The 16606-nt window shown below is 47.2% G+C and overlaps 3 protein-coding genes across 8 annotated transcripts; 1 reads left to right on the top strand and 2 right to left on the bottom strand.

Annotated features, from left to right (window-relative positions):
* Positions 1-467: 467 nt before the first annotated feature.
* On the bottom strand, positions 468-5709 carry LOC119563450. Of its 2 annotated transcripts, XM_037876846.1 has the most exons (10): positions 5552-5709; positions 4398-5356; positions 3454-4338; positions 2421-3256; positions 2198-2350; positions 1731-2134; positions 1460-1673; positions 1200-1400; positions 777-1142; positions 595-714 (listed from the first exon to the last, which is right to left on the bottom strand). In XM_037876846.1, the coding sequence occupies exons 2-10, from the start codon at positions 5275-5277 to the stop codon at positions 595-597; spliced, it is 4059 nt and encodes a 1352-aa protein (XP_037732774.1). In that variant the 5' UTR covers positions 5278-5356; positions 5552-5709. The 2 variants fall into 2 exon arrangements, with proteins under 2 accessions (XP_037732772.1, XP_037732774.1); XM_037876844.1 differs by lacking the exon at positions 5552-5709 and having other exon boundaries at positions 468-714; positions 4398-5277.
* Positions 5710-6068: 359 nt separating this feature from the next.
* On the top strand, positions 6069-8744 carry LOC119563451 (glycine receptor subunit alpha-4). Of its 5 annotated transcripts, none has more exons than XM_037876849.1 (7): positions 6069-6192; positions 6334-6616; positions 6678-6861; positions 7189-7498; positions 7644-7778; positions 8022-8401; positions 8457-8744. In XM_037876849.1, the coding sequence occupies exons 2-7, from the start codon at positions 6441-6443 to the stop codon at positions 8613-8615; spliced, it is 1344 nt and encodes a 447-aa protein (XP_037732777.1). In that variant the 5' UTR covers positions 6069-6192; positions 6334-6440; the 3' UTR covers positions 8616-8744. The 5 variants fall into 5 exon arrangements, with proteins under 5 accessions (XP_037732777.1, XP_037732776.1, XP_037732778.1 ...); XM_037876848.1 differs by having other exon boundaries at positions 6127-6192; positions 6278-6616; XM_037876850.1 differs by having other exon boundaries at positions 6138-6152.
* Positions 8676-16444, bottom strand: LOC119563449 (myotubularin-related protein 13). Its single transcript, XM_037876843.1, has 11 exons — positions 16303-16444; positions 15828-15946; positions 15661-15767; positions 15264-15584; positions 14238-15203; positions 13170-14179; positions 11547-13117; positions 9896-11483; positions 9602-9726; positions 9459-9541; positions 8676-9398 (listed from the first exon to the last, which is right to left on the bottom strand). Exons 2-11 carry the CDS (start codon positions 15880-15882, stop codon positions 9306-9308), a joined length of 5919 nt encoding a protein of 1972 aa, XP_037732771.1. The 5' UTR covers positions 15883-15946; positions 16303-16444; the 3' UTR covers positions 8676-9305.
* Between the last annotated feature and the right edge of the window lie 162 nt (positions 16445-16606).

Raw genomic sequence — 16606 nt, 5'->3', positions numbered from 1 at the left:
AATTGAAAAAGACAGGCACAGCATTGCAAAAAAAAAGATTAACTCCACCTTGCACACCACTCCTAATACACATTTATAAACGATTATGTTTAGTTTATTTTATAAATAGCCGTATATTGTTATTTGTATGTCATATGGTTATGATCCTTGGACCAATAGAGCACCCCCAAAACATAATATTCGGATTACATTCTCAATATTCATATAAGTTAGATTACGTACGTATAATATTTGTCCTTAATTTTCTGTGCAATATTTGTACACAATGTATTTATAAAAAGGTAAGAAATAATGAATGTAGAAAACAAGTACAAACTAAATAACCTACAAAAGAAGTAGACCAAAGATCAGCGATTTTAAGGTTAATATCACAAAAATTATTCAAATGAGTTGTTACTAAGCGCAAATGAATGAATGAGTCAAGCGGAGGGCAGGCATTACAAAATCATAATACATAATACCGTCTATATAGATACCAATACTTTCTGTTCTTTAACTATTTGAGTATTCAGGATAGAATATTTAACGCTTGAGTTATATGGAAATATATAATTTTCTATTTGGTAAATGGAGTATATATTGGCCATCGCCACGTTAACCCAGCGCAGCCGATAGCAGGGGCTCCCAGGCCCTATTAGTGTCCAAATAGAGTTGGTTGCACTGCTCGGCCAGAGAGTCGCCGTCGTCTAGTATGGTTATTGGAAATAGATCGTTCTGGAAAAGTCAAAAAGTGAATTATTTTCGAGTTGGGAATGGAAAATAAGTGATCAACCCACATTTTTAGACTGCCAAAGTTGCTCGAGCAACCGCAGAAAACGTTGCATTTCCATACTGCTGGCAAAGAAGATCACCAAATCGTCCAAATTTTCTAGCGGAGCCTCCTGACAGGAGAATTCCAGTATGCACCACCAAGTCTCGCACCGTGAGGTTATCTTAATGCCCGTCATCGCTTTAATGTCCGCACAGGTGAGTATCGCCAGGCCGGAGTTCTTTCCATAAACACTAGTCATTCGCTGCGATTTTCCGGGTGACGTTGCATTTTCCTTCGAGGCAGCCGGCTCGTTTGTTTGCTTAGTGGGCGTGGAGCTCAGCGAGGAGTACGAGGGTTGAGTGCGTGTGGGCGTACTTATGGTGGAGCCCATCTAAAATGTAATTGGATTATTAGGTAGTTCTTTTTTTTTTAAATAGAGCACACTTACCAAGCTGCTGGTTTCAAAAACACTGAGCATTTCCTCTTCAAGCAAAACTTCCTTGTTCTCCGGAGCGTCTACATTGCCATTAGCCTGCAGGCTTATTTGTCGTAAGGGAGCCGAAAAGTCTTCACGCAAGGTTATAAGATGGTTTTCTGTAACAATTAAAGTGCATCCCAGGGTTTTGTGTCTCTCGTCTTGAAGCACAAGCTAAAAGCCAAGACGGCAAGTTATAAAAAGTTTACTTTTAATATTAGTTATATACTTACACCACTGGCTGATTGAAGGAGGGCCTGGAGCCACTCGGAGGCCACATACTCGTCGGGCGCTGCCATTTGCAGGAGCTCACCCTTCAGCGTCATCTCGAAGCAATGCGGACGCTCCGATTTCACAGTTCGCTGAGCGCCCTGACACTCGGCGAGGGCCACGGCCCAGCTGGGAAGCCTCTGGGTGGAGTCGTTAAACATATACAACACACCAGCTCTACAAAATAAGAACATGTTAAATCAAATTCATCCCAAAGCAAGGGGATTTACGAACTTTAGTAGAAAGAATCCTGGTTGCCAGTATATCCTTGTGGCTGCTGATGTGCTTGTGGTCTGCTTGAGTCGTCGGTGCATGAGGAATCCCTTGATGGAGGGTCCCAGGAGTTCGCTAGGCGATTCCACTCGCATTGCCCCGCCAGCTGGCACATTAACCACGGCATAGAACAGCCAGTGCTCGGCCACACCCACGCAACTGTTTGCACGGACAAAAGCCTGCAGTGGAGCCAAGTGCTCTAGAGTTAGCTGGCCAACTGCAGGCAGGGTGGAGCCACTGCGTCGGGCACATAGCTCCAGATTGGCCACCAGAGATCCGGCTGGATAGGGTCCACCTGCGAGCAGAACCTGCTGCATATCCCGCGTGCTGTTGCTGAGCAAAACGGTGTTGCCAAAGGGTCCCATCTGAAAGGATTTTGGAAAAATATTCATAAGTAAATGTATCGAAAAATATAAAATTTATATTACCAGTATAACATCCAAGTCCTTGTAGGCTAACACAAACTTCACACACAGATTATTTCGATCCATATTTGCCACGTACAAGGTTTTGTCTGTGAGCAGAACTAAAACAGGTGTCATAATGCCATCCACACTGTAGCCAGTATAAAGTTTGAACACCTGAGAAAGAAGATTGAATTTTGTTAATAAGTCTTTAGCTATCAAATATATAAGTAAAACTAGAATATACCTTCATAAGCTGCTCATTTGTTTGATGTAAATTGAGCAAGGACTTTCCCTTGAAAACATCAATCGATATCTCTCCGATGCCAAGTTCAAAACTGGATGAGCTGCCGGGAAAATCGTTATCCAGACTAATGGCAAGTTCCCGGCGCGGTGAGTTAGTCCCACACATCTCAATCTCCATGGCAATCTCTGCGTTTAAATCATCTATCAACTCGTAGTTCTTTGGCCGTGCACCCTTTACATAGAGATCGGAACCCGTGTTCCTTTGTTCAGTTCGCAATTTGTCGGCGAAGAAATTATTCTTGCGTATGGAGGTCTCCATGATTTTCTTCTGCGTCACATTGCGAAGGAAACGATTTATAAGCGAGGTTTTGGCCGCCGGAGCAGGCGGCTTCAGCAAATGAGCGTAGTCCACATCTGTATAGTCTACGATGACTAGATCGCTGTCCATCGAACGCTTATCGTTAGTTGTATCCGTGGTGGTGATGGTTAGTATGTCGTCGAACTCCTCGCTGAGGATAGTGCTCTTCGAGTCGCGTCCACTGCCGCCAGGTCCACCGCGTCCCGCCGCCAAATAGCTGCTCGGGCTGTGAAGACTTCGACTCTGATGGGAATGCTGTTGGTCGTAGTAACGGGGCGGCTGCAAGGGTTGTCCCCGCTTCTTGAGCGGAGAGGGAAGATGACGGGAATGACGCTCGGCGTTGCCCAGCTGTGGGTTCATCACGATCTTATGGTTACTGCTGGTGTTGGAACTGGGTTCGGATATGGTGGATGAGGAGTAATCCCGGGGAAGCTTGCCCGCAGATGGTGCTTGCTGCTGCGGCTTTGATGTTTTTGAAGCTGGAATAGATACATGTTTAATATTTCTACTTTTTGAAGAAAATTTCCAAAATAGATTCATGATTATGGGATGTGTGTATGTAAATTGAAATCATGTCAATCAATAAGGCTACTAATTTTGGAGCTCTTATGATATCAACAACAAATAAGGTTGTGTGAATAGGCTTTCAGATCTAGAAAAGGATAACTTTGCTTACCAAAATTGTTATCTGTGACTGCCTGCTCCTTTTCAACTGGTGTGGCTACAGCGTTTGAACTCTCCTTGAAGCTGCGAAAGAAGTTACTGAACGTCTTGGCTATGGGAGCGTCCAAAAATGATTTCTTGATCTGACTAGCTGCCGGCTCTGCGATGGGAGTGTTCTGCTCCAGCAAACTGGCCACGCTGTTGTGCTGGTTGCCAAAGGAGTGTTCGGATTGCGGCTCACCCGTCTCGTAGGATACTCCGGTGTGCTCGAAAACGGTGCTCTCGCAGTTGATTATAAACTTGCTGCGGAATTCGCCCTGTGCGCTGCCCATTGGCACTGTTTCCTTATCGAATTCTTCTTGGCGGTGCAACATCAGCGACTGTTTCGACTCCATCGGCGAGGCTTCCGTGGAGCCGGCACCGTCGTCTTCGTTCTTGTGACGCAACTGCTCGTCTACATTGTGCACGAATTTCTTAACTGGTTGTGCCTGCTTGCTGCCATCGAGACTTTTGCTAAGAAATGGCTTAGCTTTGAGGGTTGGTGACTCGGCCACTGGCCGCGCTTTGTGCTCGGGTGTTTGCTCTGGAACGCACTCGACCACCGCCTGCAGGTCCTCGGAGCCCTCGGGCACTCCGCGCTCTGGTAGCGGCATGGTGAAGATGCTCTTCAGCGAGCCAAAGATCATCTTGCTACTGTTGTCCAGCAACTGGTGCTTGATGTCGTGCACGTTGAACTTCTTCACCCGCCCATTGAGATCCTGCTCCAGGATGACGTTCGTCTGTCGTTTGGTTTTCTTCAAGCAGCTCGACTTGGGCTTTTTCTCCTTGTTCCAAACTGACTTGATCTTGGGACTGTCGGCATCTCCGATATTGGGCTCTGAGTAGTAACAGTTTTCACCTGTTTTTTAAGGGATAACTTATAAGTATCTATCATGCACTTAAACTGCATTATCTTACCGATTAGATTGTTGTTGGCGTTGCTCATGCCAATGCAATCGCAGGAGCTGCTCTTAGCCTGCTCGTACTGCTTGCGATTCGCATTGGAGTTTTTGTCCTGCTCGTCGGAGTCCAGACTGGAGTTGGAGCTGCTGCAGTTACACTTGTAGAGCCGCGCTGGTTCCTCCTGCTTCTCGCCCGCTGGACCATATTCAAAGACACCTGAGGTGTCGTAGTGCAGACCGGGCGCCTCATCGGTGTCGAAAATGTTATCGTAGTCCAGGACATCGGAGCAGGCATTCCGGTAGACCAGATGTCTCTTACGCCTGACGCCTCCTCCGCCCGTAGCCTCCTCGCCATCGTCTTCCCGGCCAGCGGCACAGATTTCATTGGGTCCCTCTGGCCGTTCCCGATCCGGACACCAGGAATATCGTCCCGGAGCGCCGGCCACGCCCGCTGAGTTGGCGAAGGCCAGCTTCCGGCCGTTCTTGTAGGTGATAAAGCCATGCTCTATGTGAATGTTGTCGGTACGAGTGTTCTTCAGGATGTCCTCGTGGAAGGACACTCTCTTCTTGGGGGTCTTGGAGGCGGACGAAGCCTTGTGCACCTTGCGTCGGTAGACAATCTTCTCCGTGGTGTCGAACGTGGAGCACTCGCTGATGGTCATGGACTCCTCGGGAGCTGCCGTCACATTGGAGTTGGGATCCACTTGGGGCAGGGGCCGCACGTTCTCCTCGTAGGAGCAGATGGACTCCACCATCACATCGCTGTTCTCCGAGTCCAGGAGTTGAACCCCCGAATCGCTGGGCGTGGTGTCCTCCATGGTGCTGCTGTTCAGGCTGGAGCTCATCTTGTCCATGCCCATATTGTTGTTGGCCTTGGGAAACAGCGGGGACTCCATGGCGGTCGCTTTTTTGATTTTCCCACTTGTCAAGAGTCAAGAGTTTACTGCGCAGTGGTTGTTTCCAAATGTTGTTAGCCTTTGGAAAATTTCAAAATTCGTTTAACCATTATTTGTGTATCTCGGCGTTCTTGCTATTAATCAATATCCACAAGTTGCACAATGCGCCGCAGCGAAATCGCGTCACTGCACAAAGGAAAATGACCCCTGACCCCCACCACCCCTGTAAAATAGCACCGGGATTGATTTACAATCTCTGGATTTCGTCACTCACCTGCGATTGTATCGCAGGAATCCATGTTACTTTGGGTCAGGGTGGTTTGTTTTTACTTTTCTACTTGTGTTTCCGTTTTTATTTATAGGTATTTCGCAACTTGCACATTTTTGAATTGCCAAAAAAAACCCTTGGCAAGTGAAACAATCAATATTTTGACCTCCCAGAGTTGCCAACTCTGCGAACAGCTGATTGCGCGCCAGTGCTGCCAGACCTGAAATGTAGTTGGCAACGCCAACCGTTTCAAAAGGGTCAAGTTCCGGTTTTCGAATATTTATCAGTTTCGGATTTAACTAAATAATTTTAAGTCAAATGTTCAACACAAATTAATTTAAATTTGCATTTAGTGTAATGTTTAAACAATTATTTTTTTAATTTAAGATAGGTGATTTCAAACTTGTTAACAAAAACCGGAACCCTTTCAGAAAAACTAGAATCTTTGGTGAAAGGAAACGCCGGAACTCACCCGATAAAATAGTTTTGTGCCATCGGACGTTGGCGGTAATATTCGTTATTTCGCGGAGACAAGTTGTTTTTCATAACTCACAGATATTATTCCCAAATACAGAGTGCTCATTCAAATTAATGCCCTTGTCAGTCGGTACGCACATCATTTCCTCTTTGCCGTTTCACTGGCCGGGGTCAGTTGTCAATTTGAAAAGTAGTGTAGGCGAATGCCAATGAAAGCGAATGAAACCTTAGAAATTAATTTATCACACTTTGCAGCACATCACAATCGTCGCGATAACTCTGCCGTTTCGTTTGTTTATTGGTTTTTGCAGAGGGACGAGTAAAATATAATTCCCCGCACAGCACCATTGTTAAGTAATCCTCTCCAGAACTCAGTTCCAATTTCAAAAGCACCCAGAGATGAGCCACGTGAAATGACATGGGCTGCGGGAGCAATGTGTCCCAGAGGAATAACACTAAAGCCGAAGGTAGTGTGCTCATAATGCAAAGGCCAACTAGCAAATTGGTAGAATTCAGGTTTCTCATTGCGGTGGCAATATATTTGCACGCGCTGGAGCAATCGATTCAGCAGTGCCATTGTGTTCATGGTTTCAGGTGGGTGCCAGTGCGTTTGCCCAGTTTCATCAGATTTTACAAGGCTGTTCCACACTTGCAGAAACAACACGGAGAGCGCCGAGCTGGTCTCCCACTACGAGTCGAGTTTGTCGCTCCCGGACATCCTGCCCATTCCCTCGAAGACCTACGACAAGAACCGGGCTCCCAAGCTCCTGGGCCAGCCCACAGTCGTCTACTTCCATGTCACGGTCCTCTCGCTGGACTCCATCAACGAGGAGTCCATGGTGAGTCATGATACAAATCTTAGAAAAATCATTTTCATCGAGCCCGATTTGTGTCTCACACTATATAATCCCCAAAGGATAAATTACTATTTAATGAAATATTATTAAATTATCCAATAATGGTATAGAACCCAAGAATTTTGAAGACTTACAAAGATTATAGTTTTAAGGTTCTAAAAATCCATTTATATCTACCATTTATTATACCATTTATCTCTAAATATATGACATTTTGTATATAATATTAATGTATTTATGAACAAGTCTGGTATAATATAAGTGGAATCTTTGATGTCCGTTCCATTTAATGGCATTTCCTCATCGCAGACCTATGTGACGGACATCTTCCTTGCACAAAGCTGGCGTGATCCTCGCCTGCGGCTGCCGGAGAACATGAGCGAACAGTATCGCATATTGGATGTCGACTGGTTGCACAGCATTTGGCGGCCCGATTGCTTCTTCAAGAACGCCAAGAAGGTCACCTTCCACGAGATGAGCATTCCGAATCACTATCTCTGGTTGTACCACGACAAAACGCTGCTCTACATGTCCAAGCTCACGTTGGTCCTGTCCTGCGCCATGAAGTTTGAGTCCTATCCACATGACACACAAATCTGCTCCATGATGATCGAGAGTTGTAGGTGGAAATGTGGAATTTTTGTTATCCCGAACCTGCCCAAACCTTTATTGCTTGAAAATGTCCATTCCGCTTCTTGAATAACACTCATTTGTATGGTAAAAGTGATATTTGATACCAGAACTTAACGAGCTCTGATTGGCAGTATCCCATACGGTGGAGGATTTGGTTTTCATTTGGAACATGACCGACCCACTGGTGGTCAATGCGGAGATTGAGCTGCCACAGCTGGACATATCAAATAACTACACGACCGATTGCACCATAGAGTACTCAACGGGTGAGTAATTTAGTAATTTAGTATTACTTAATGATATATACATATATCAATATTAACTAAAATAGGATCCAAAACTACTTAATGTAATATCGATTATCTTTATTAAAACAGAATGAACATTGCAGAGAATTATTATTTATTAAAAATAATAATACTGATTGATACTGATAGTAAAACTACTTTATAGATACAGTTAAAGACATGCGATCCACTTATGAATTTACTTTTTATTCTTTCTCCTAGGCAACTTCACCTGCCTGGCCATTGTGTTCAATTTGCGACGACGCCTGGGCTACCACCTGTTCCACACCTACATACCCTCGGCTCTGATCGTGGTCATGTCGTGGATATCGTTTTGGATTAAGCCGGAGGCGATTCCAGCCCGCGTCACCCTGGGAGTGACCTCCCTGCTGACCCTGGCCACCCAGAATACCCAGTCGCAACAGTCGCTGCCGCCGGTGTCGTACGTGAAGGCCATAGACGTCTGGATGTCGTCCTGCTCGGTGTTTGTCTTCCTCTCGCTGATGGAGTTCGCGGTGGTCAACAACTTTATGGGACCGGTGGCCACCAAGGCCATGAAGGGCTACTCGGACGAGAACATCAGTGACCTGGACGACCTGAAGGTGAGTTGGTAGACGAACCTATATACAGGTATCTCCCCCTGCTGACGCCTCTCAGTCTGCCCTACAGCATCATCGGGAATCGATTATTGAACCCCAGTACGACACTTTCTGCCATGGCCATGCCACAGCCATCTATATAGACAAATTCTCGCGCTTTTTCTTCCCGTTTTCGTTCTTTATACTCAATATTGTCTACTGGACAACGTTCCTATGATGGATGATGGGAAAGTTTCACCGAAGGAATCGAACGTAAACAATAATAATACCAAGCGCATTTGTTTAAAAATGTATATTATCGTTTGTAAGCCACAAATAATTGCATTAAAGTATGTATTATATTGATTATCATGTAGTATATAAATAAAGGAAAGCGTTTAATAATAGGGTTTAGTTTAGAGGAAGCAACCAAGAAATGCATTTCAATTGCGCAACAAAGGTGGAATATTCTTTGGTAAATTCACTATAAACTTATATAGTTTATAAAAAAAATTATATCAAAAACTTGCGGGAGTGGCTTTTTCCATTCTATCGTTAATTTATCATATAGTCTGATTTTTTGTTTGTTTATATAATCACATAATTTTATAGTTTCTTTACATTCACATTTACATATGGATTTCATTCATTAACTAACGTTTCACTTGTTGCTTGGCATAATTGTTGCTAACGATTATGTTAATGGGTACGAGCGATTTCTCAAATCAACTAAGGAAATTCTAAAGTGACAGTTTAGCTATGATATGATGGCAGAGCCACAGATTCAAAATATTAATACATACGCAGCGAACTGGAAACATACTGATTTATCCTACAACAGAACTTTGCATCGCGCCGTACAAAACAGAACGGAAGGGAAGGTTAACCAAATTCAGGAAATGAAATTGGGATGAATTTCCGCGTCAATCTATTGTAAACATGCCTGCAACTTTTCAATCCATTCCTGTGCCAGATTTGCATTGACTGCGTAGAAATTGTAGGTGCGCTTTGATGTTTTAAGCTGAAATTGATTGGGAGAAGTAACATTTTGTACATAGTTTTTATTTTTAATATAACCTACATCAAAAAATCCCTTTTCGTCTACGCGTTTGGCGCCAATTTGTGCAGGTTGTGCGGCAGTTACTGATTGCACCTCAGCCAATTCTATAAAGGTATTTAAGATATTACTAAAAAGTTATTGGAGGGGTGATTAAATATAAGTACCAATGATGCCCTTGGGAGCGGTGTCCTCAGAGGTGTCATAGTAACGAAGTTGATGCTTTATGGAGTCTAGAACAAACCAGCGCTGTTTCCATCCTTTGAGCAAGGCGCCACGTTTGTACAGATGTCTACGGAAATTTAAAATAAATATATTTAATATTAATACTGTCATCAACATGTTCTAAATTGTTTATATTGTGAACCCAGTTAAACGCTTAACTAGACAGCTGGTTGTGTTCATGGAACTTTTCTGGATGACTTTTATATTTTAAGAACCTCTAAAAGCTAATAACTCACCCCTCGTGCGTCCGATTTTCGGCAACGTTACTGCTAAACTGGTTGTAGAAGTGATGGCTGGAGGTGCGCGCCGTCGTGGCGGCGCTGGAAGCGATGCTGGCTGTGTCGCCCTGCGACATGTTCACATTCGGCGGCCCCACAGCTCCATCGATGGCCTTGTACTTTGTGCAGTTTTTCATCGAGTGCTCCGTGCATTTTTCGTGGTAGGAGTTACCGCAGTCCATGCACCGGTAGCCCACTGGGCCCCAGAGCAGCTTGGTGCAGTGGTTGCAGTTGGTGGGCGTGGTATAGGGATGCTTCTCGAACCGATGCGGGTGGAAGTACTTGTCCTGGTAGCCTGCCAGCCGTCCCTTCATGATAATCTCCAGTGTGGATCTTTTGTGCTGGTGCGTCTGCACATAGATGTTGCCCAGCGAGGTATTGCTAGCAGCTGGCTCCACTTGTGGCACCACCAGACTGTTCCACACCTGCAGCCACTTTTGAGGAAGATGTCCTCGCTCCGTCTCCGCTTGCTTCACCTCGCTGAGCAGGCAGACATAGGCATTGGGATTACATTTCTCCAAGTTGTCGTAGCCGGCGGTAACGACCATGCGTTTCCCCTTCATCTCAGATAGATCAATTTCGTCGTCCACAGTGGTCACTTCCAAATCGTACGGCGCACCCTGGGCAAGCTCCTCGTTGGTGTAATAGCTCCATAGGTCCAAGGCTGCCACATTATTCTGCGGTCGCAGAATCACGCCCTTGTCGGCTGAATACAGAAAATTATAAAATATGGGCGTCTTGTTATGCTGCCTTTCGATATAATCGAAAATTGAGTGGCCAATACGATTCAGCGGTGTCCTTTGGCTCCTGATATCCATGGGATACACATTGCACTCATCGTCGGATCCATTGGTCGCCATGCCACCGGTTCCAAACATACTTTTGGCATTCAGCGATCCTCGCTTGTCCTCCATTGCCGCAATGCCCGAATCTGAACGCTCAAGCTCACAGTCAAACAGGAAGGTACGGAAGCGGCAGGACACCGAGTGATATGCCAGGAATCTTAAATAGAAGTCATTAAATTCGAAAGCCATTGGAAACTGGCGCTGCAGCTGATGAACCACATCCAGGAACTGCAGGAAGGTGGGAGCAAACGCAATATTTGTGTTTGCATGTGACGGCTTCAGATTACTGCGATGTGCAAAGCGATGGCCAAAGGCTAACCACTCTTTCTCCACGAGCACACGGAAACCGTCCAGACTGCGGTAGTAGGGATCCAAGCACAGCTGGGCTATTGAACTAAGCTGGGATGTCACATCGGACCCATCCTCCAGCGAAAGCATCACGCTGCTCTCCTGCAGGTCGATGAGATCAACCACGGCACCAGCCAATTGCATCAATGAGGAGATCTGCTGCAGCCAATCGGACTGCTCCACCATCTTGGCAAAGCTTTGGCCATCCGCCTCGTTGGTATTGTGTGAGGGCATGCAGGCGCGAATCAGCTTCTTGAAAGCGGGTCTCGATTGCCTAATGTCCGGATAGTCCACGGGAATGAAGTCCGCACAGAAGTCGACATTCATGTTCGACTTGGCTTGAGATTTCTCTCCTGTGAAAAGGAAGTCAAATATGTTAAGAAGAAAATTAAAGAGGAGAGCAGATCTCTGCTTACCCAATGCATAAAGACGCATCTTGCGGAAGGGATGTGCCGATGAGTTCTTAGGATTGCCCTTCATAGTTCCACTTTTGCCTCCTTGACTGGACTTGTTGCCATCACTAACATCCAGATTGTTTTTATGCTTGCGTGAGAGTTCCGGCGTCAGGGGCTGTCGATCGTCGGATGAGCTATGGCCCATCAACGAGCTCATCGAGAGATTCATGCCCGAGTACTGATTGTGAGCCAGCGGCGTTAGCTTTGGCATCGTGTTGATCAGGGCCAGAAAGTATTTGTCCTGCTCCGGATAGTGCGTGACATCGTGATGGGCGTTTGTATTGCTTCCTGTGGTGTTTTTCAGCATACCAATGACCGATTTGCTGTTGGGTTGACCGCCCCGAATGAGCAGTGCTCCATTGGCGTGCCGCCAAGTGGGCAGTGGTATGCGCTGGCCCTTAAAACAACGACCCAAATGCATTATTGCCGCGTCGCTGCACTGAACGGGTGCCACAATTATCGCCGGATAGGAGCGGCAGGTGGCATAGCTGGTGTTAGCATTGCTAATGCGGAAACCACGCTGCGCCTCCGCATCGAATCCTAGTCGCTTCCAGTCCTGTACATAGCTCCTCTCCCGCATTCGCTCGACATCTTTTGTTGTCAGCAATCTAGGCATGGCATTATTTTGGGTTTCGAACTCATCTCCATCCTCCAGCTCATCGTCGATAGATTGAGTTTCCTGGGCATCTGCACTTCCGTAATCAAACTCGGAGACCAACTTCCGCTTTGTTTGCTGCTTCTGCTTGAATCCCGCCTTCTTGGCCCCGCGGAGCAGAGTCTTTTTGGCAAATCCCTTTAGGGTTGAGTACTTCTCCTTCGTTTTCAACGGAGCCACGCCCTGAAGCATGGTGCCATACGATTGAAATGCAAAGTACTCAAACTCATCGAACGGATGGCGCGCTTTGCTCAATATCTTCCTGAAGCTTTCGATCTGCTCGGGAGTAACTTCCGGGTCGAAGGCCACCTTGATCAGTTGAAAGCTGCTGGAGCGCAGCTGCAGTCCTTCGGTCAGCGTTTGATCCAGATGGGCCAGGTACAGCACCGATATTTTCTTCTCCTTCAGCAGGGAGGCAATCGGAAAAGTGCGCACGATCACCTGCTCGCAGTAGAGCGGATCGCAGGGGGAACCCTTGAACACCACACGGTAGTTGGTGAGGAAAAGAGCTCCCTCGGCGGGTATCAGGCACTGGGTTTCGTCTTCGCGTCCATCCGGCATAAGGAAGCAACGCAGGTGGTCGGTAACCAGGTCCTCTCCTGGCAGCAGGCATGGTGTCTGAATCTTCGGCTTTTGCACATGCGGATGGCGCTTGGCCTCCAGATAGACCGGTTCCAGGGATTCGATGTGCATGTGCACCACACCCGGCACCATGTCGTGCAGGTTGCGTATGTGTTCGGAGGTCACACCACCCTCGGTACAAACGCTGTCAATGAAGCGAGAAATTGTCTTCCCAACCGTGACGCCAATTTCCAGAGCATTGTTCTCCTCAAATCCTTCGTCGGAATGTTCGCTCAGGCTGTGCGAGCCCATAATACTGTAATTACAAATGATTAGGCATAATTTCAAATACATATTACAGGTCTTACCTATTGGATACACTCTGATTTTCCTCCAGGCGAAACGCAGGTTTAGGCTTACTAGCTGCGTCCACGTTCACGTCGAGCGGAATGAGAAGGGAGACCATACGGTTGGCAAAGTGAATCGCCTGGCTGTACAACGTAGACTCCTCCGACTTGGCCAGCTCGGCCTTCTTCTCCTCCTCGATGGTGGGACTTTTTCGCAGCTGCTCGGCCGTAATCTCAAGCGCCGTGGGCTCCTCCAAGGGAACCTCGTCCAGGACACAGTTTGCCTCCTTTTGATGCTCGTTCTGACGACGCTGAAGCAGATACAAAGCCTTTATCTGACCCTGGACATCCTGGAAGAACGTAGACTCCCAAAACTGATGATTCTTCCATATGGCGTGATCTTGTATCTCAGTGTAGGCAAACTGCACCACTCCTGTCGATAGCTTGCGACAAAATATGGTGGACATGGGCAGCAGAGCCGCAGCCACTGTGTACTCGTCGATCCCGGAGGACTTGTGCAGTGCCTTGTTCATGAATCGCACAACCAACTCAAACTGCTGATGGTCCAGCACCGCCTTGTTGCCATGCACATACCCGAAGAACTCGCGGCACAGGATTAACCTCGCATCTCGATGCATCAAGGTTCGCATCACAGCTGGCAGCAGTTTCCTTGCGTCCGTAATCCGGTTCTCGAAGATGTATGACACACAGATGCGAAGCACCTCCAGTCGTCGCGCAGAGTTTTGGACATTGGGACGCACATCCAATGCCTCGGGCAACCTAGGTCCCATTGGAATGATCCGGTGCTGATTACGCGTCACATGGAAACGCTGTGGCACTCCGTTCTTGCGTATTCCCTCCTGGATGATTAACTCCACCTTCTCCGAACTAATGCGCGGAAAGGCGGGCTGGTGAATCCGCTGAAATGCGCCCTCCGGCGGGCGCAAGACTTTCTGGGCATAGTTTATGTGGGCCAGTGTACCCTCATTCTCGTAAAGAACGCGTCCTAATTCCTGGATATGTGTGAGTATCTGAAAGATAGATGAAATTTATATAATAGAACACCGTTTATATGTAATTTATAATTACGAGATTTCGATTCTGCGCCTCAGACTTGAGCAGTTCGTTCATGGAGCTGTATAGTTCATCCCAGGCATCGGAGGCACGCCAGGGAGGTCCTCGTTCGTTGACGAACGTGGTGAAGAACATGCTGTCCAGCACACGAAACAGAAATTCGCTCTCGATCAGATCTCGGGCGCCGAGGAAACCAGCCTTGTGAAAGGTGATAACCGGCTTTGGATGAATCCGAATGATTGTTAGGCAGGAGCGATATCCCTGCAGCAGTTGGGCGAAAAGACGCATGAATATGGCGCGAAGTTCCTTGTCGATCTGGGCGTCAGTCTTGGCCAGCGCAGATGGCCGCTCCAACGTGGGAAATGCCAGATCCGCCTGCGCCAGATTTGGGAACAGGATCATACTGAGCAGGTCCTGGGTCTGTTCCCACAGCGGTGAGGGAAGTATAGGAACAGGCGGAGTAAGCGACTCCGGAATGGTAACCAGACCGCCATCCAAATCCACCACAATAACATCCAGCAGATCCGTAATCTCAGTTTGCAGGGAACTATGTATGCCCATGATGAAAGGTGTAGGTGTGGACAGAACTTCCGTGAGTGGTGCCGGCAAAATGGGTATATACACATGCGTGTACCGAAAGGGATACATTAGAGCCACCAAAGCCCTGCAGCTATCCGTCAGGTGCCAATAACACTTGGACAAGAACAGTATTTTGTTCTCCGTCATCACGGCGCAGAGCAGGATCAACACATTCTTGATGCCCAGCTGCTTGAAAAGGAAGTGCACTCCACTTCCAGTTGTGGGCAGGGATGAGCTCTGTGGCGGCTGGAGGGACTGCTTGTCGCCAGCTCCTATGGAGAAACGCACCTGCGGCCCACCCGCAGGAGGAACTTGTATGCAGCCCAGTATGTTGCCGATGAGGGTCTCCAATGCGTAGGCCAGGTTTTCGATATACACCGTGTATATGGTGCCCAGGCAGTTCTGCAAGTGAGGGTAAATGATTTTAAGCAATCACTAGGAAGAACTGGATTCTAATCTCACTTTGAAGGTGTCGGCGCAGTCCAATCGCGAGATGAGCACCAGACACTTGGGTGCATACATGACGCTGTGGTGCGTGATGGGCGCCGGCGTGGCTGCCGCTGCAATGCCATCCGTCGAGGAGGCGGTGGCCCCCAGCAGCCGGTTGTTCCCGATCGTCTCATCCTCGTCGTCCACGCTGCGCGTCTGGGTGATGGCCACCGTCTCATGGAAGCTGAGGCAGGCGCAGTAGTGCTTGTTGGCATCGATGTCCGTCAGCACGGAGACGAAGAACTTGGGCTCCTGCTTTTCGTACGATAAACACCACCCAAGCGGCTGGCAGAACTGTCGAAACATATGTACGATTAGGGTGGAGTCAGATATGCGTGGAAATATGTGTGGAATGTTTGTGGAAACGCACCCATTCAATGCCCTCGATAAACGGAGTGTCCGGCCAATCTTTCTCGGGAAAACGCTGAACGATCTTGCCGCACGTCGGCTGCTGGCCACACACATTGCTGGCGGTCTCTGGGGAGAGGAGAAAAAGTAGAGGGAAGTCAGGAAATCAGGGGATTGCTAATTACTCACTCTCCTTATCGCTGTCGTAGCCGACTATTACGAAGTAATCAGCAAGCCGGGACATCTTGCCCAGCACATTGCCGGCCAGTCGTCTGGGATCGGATCCAATGGGTACTTACTGGCCAAAACTGGGGAGTACAGAGTGTAGAAGGTTTCTATGTTTTATTTTGGTTTTATTGTTATTCCTGGTAGCAGGGGCAGCAGCAGCGGCAGATGTCAACTGCTCGCCAGTGTCGTCATCCAATTTGATATGCTAATTAGGCTCCGTCTCTGCGCTCGGCATAAATGATTAGCTATAGGTCCGAATTGTTGTTGTATTGTCTATAGTGCCCGGAGGCGTTTTTCAGGCTTTTCGAGTCGTTGAGTCTCCGTCTTCAATCTGTTTTTTTTTTCTTTTTGGTTTTAACCACACCCCGCCACGCAAAGAGGCAAAGTTTGCCGGGATCTGGGATGGCTATATCTATATATACATCCGTGCACACACCTCGCAGCCGGCTGCAGCCGAAATCCCCGCTCACTGCCTGCAAATCTCAAGGAATTCGGGCTATAATTATTATTTTTAAGTTTGCATAAAAAAAGATAGATGCAATACACAATAAATTCCGCGAATTGTGCAACACTGTTCGGATCAGCTGCTGGAGGGTATCGATAGCTTATTGCGCTTTTGGGAGTATCGATAGGTTTTAATTCAGTTAGTGGTTAATCGGCGCGTGTTCAAAAGTTTTTTTGAATGAACTTATTTAAGATTTTGAAATTTTAAGCTATTAGTTAAATTGCATAAGTAAACT

This window comes from Drosophila subpulchrella, chromosome 3R (assembly GCF_014743375.2).
Source record: "Drosophila subpulchrella strain 33 F10 #4 breed RU33 chromosome 3R, RU_Dsub_v1.1 Primary Assembly, whole genome shotgun sequence".
NCBI classification, from domain to species: domain Eukaryota; kingdom Metazoa; phylum Arthropoda; class Insecta; order Diptera; family Drosophilidae; genus Drosophila; species Drosophila subpulchrella.
The sequence above is the reverse complement of the archived record's forward strand: the minus strand, read 5'-3'. Positions and strand labels throughout refer to the sequence as shown.

Bases quoted from the DNA above. Each gene is read 5' to 3' on its own strand.
- LOC119563450 (XM_037876846.1), bottom strand. From the start codon at position 5,277: ATGGAGTCCCCGCTGTTTCCCAAGGCCAACAACAATATGGGCATGGAC. The intron at 1,143-1,199 runs GTAAGTGTGCTC...ATTACATTTTAG, and splicing joins TTTTTGAAACCAGCAGCTTG to ATGGGCTCCACCATAAGTAC. The intron at 715-776 runs GTGGGTTGATCA...TGACTTTTCCAG, and splicing joins AACTTTGGCAGTCTAAAAAT to AACGATCTATTTCCAATAAC.
- LOC119563451 (XM_037876849.1), top strand. From the start codon at position 6,441: ATGGGCTGCGGGAGCAATGTGTCCCAGAGGAATAACACTAAAGCCGAA. The intron at 7,499-7,643 runs GTAGGTGGAAAT...TCTGATTGGCAG, and splicing joins CTCCATGATGATCGAGAGTT to TATCCCATACGGTGGAGGAT. The intron at 7,779-8,021 runs GTGAGTAATTTA...TCTTTCTCCTAG, and splicing joins CACCATAGAGTACTCAACGG to GCAACTTCACCTGCCTGGCC.
- LOC119563449 (XM_037876843.1), bottom strand. From the start codon at position 15,882: ATGTCCCGGCTTGCTGATTACTTCGTAATAGTCGGCTACGACAGCGAT. The intron at 15,585-15,660 runs GTGCGTTTCCAC...ATGTTTCGACAG, and splicing joins TTATCGAGGGCATTGAATGG to TTCTGCCAGCCGCTTGGGTG. The intron at 9,399-9,458 runs GTAGGTTATATT...AATCAATTTCAG, and splicing joins ACGAAAAGGGATTTTTTGAT to CTTAAAACATCAAAGCGCAC.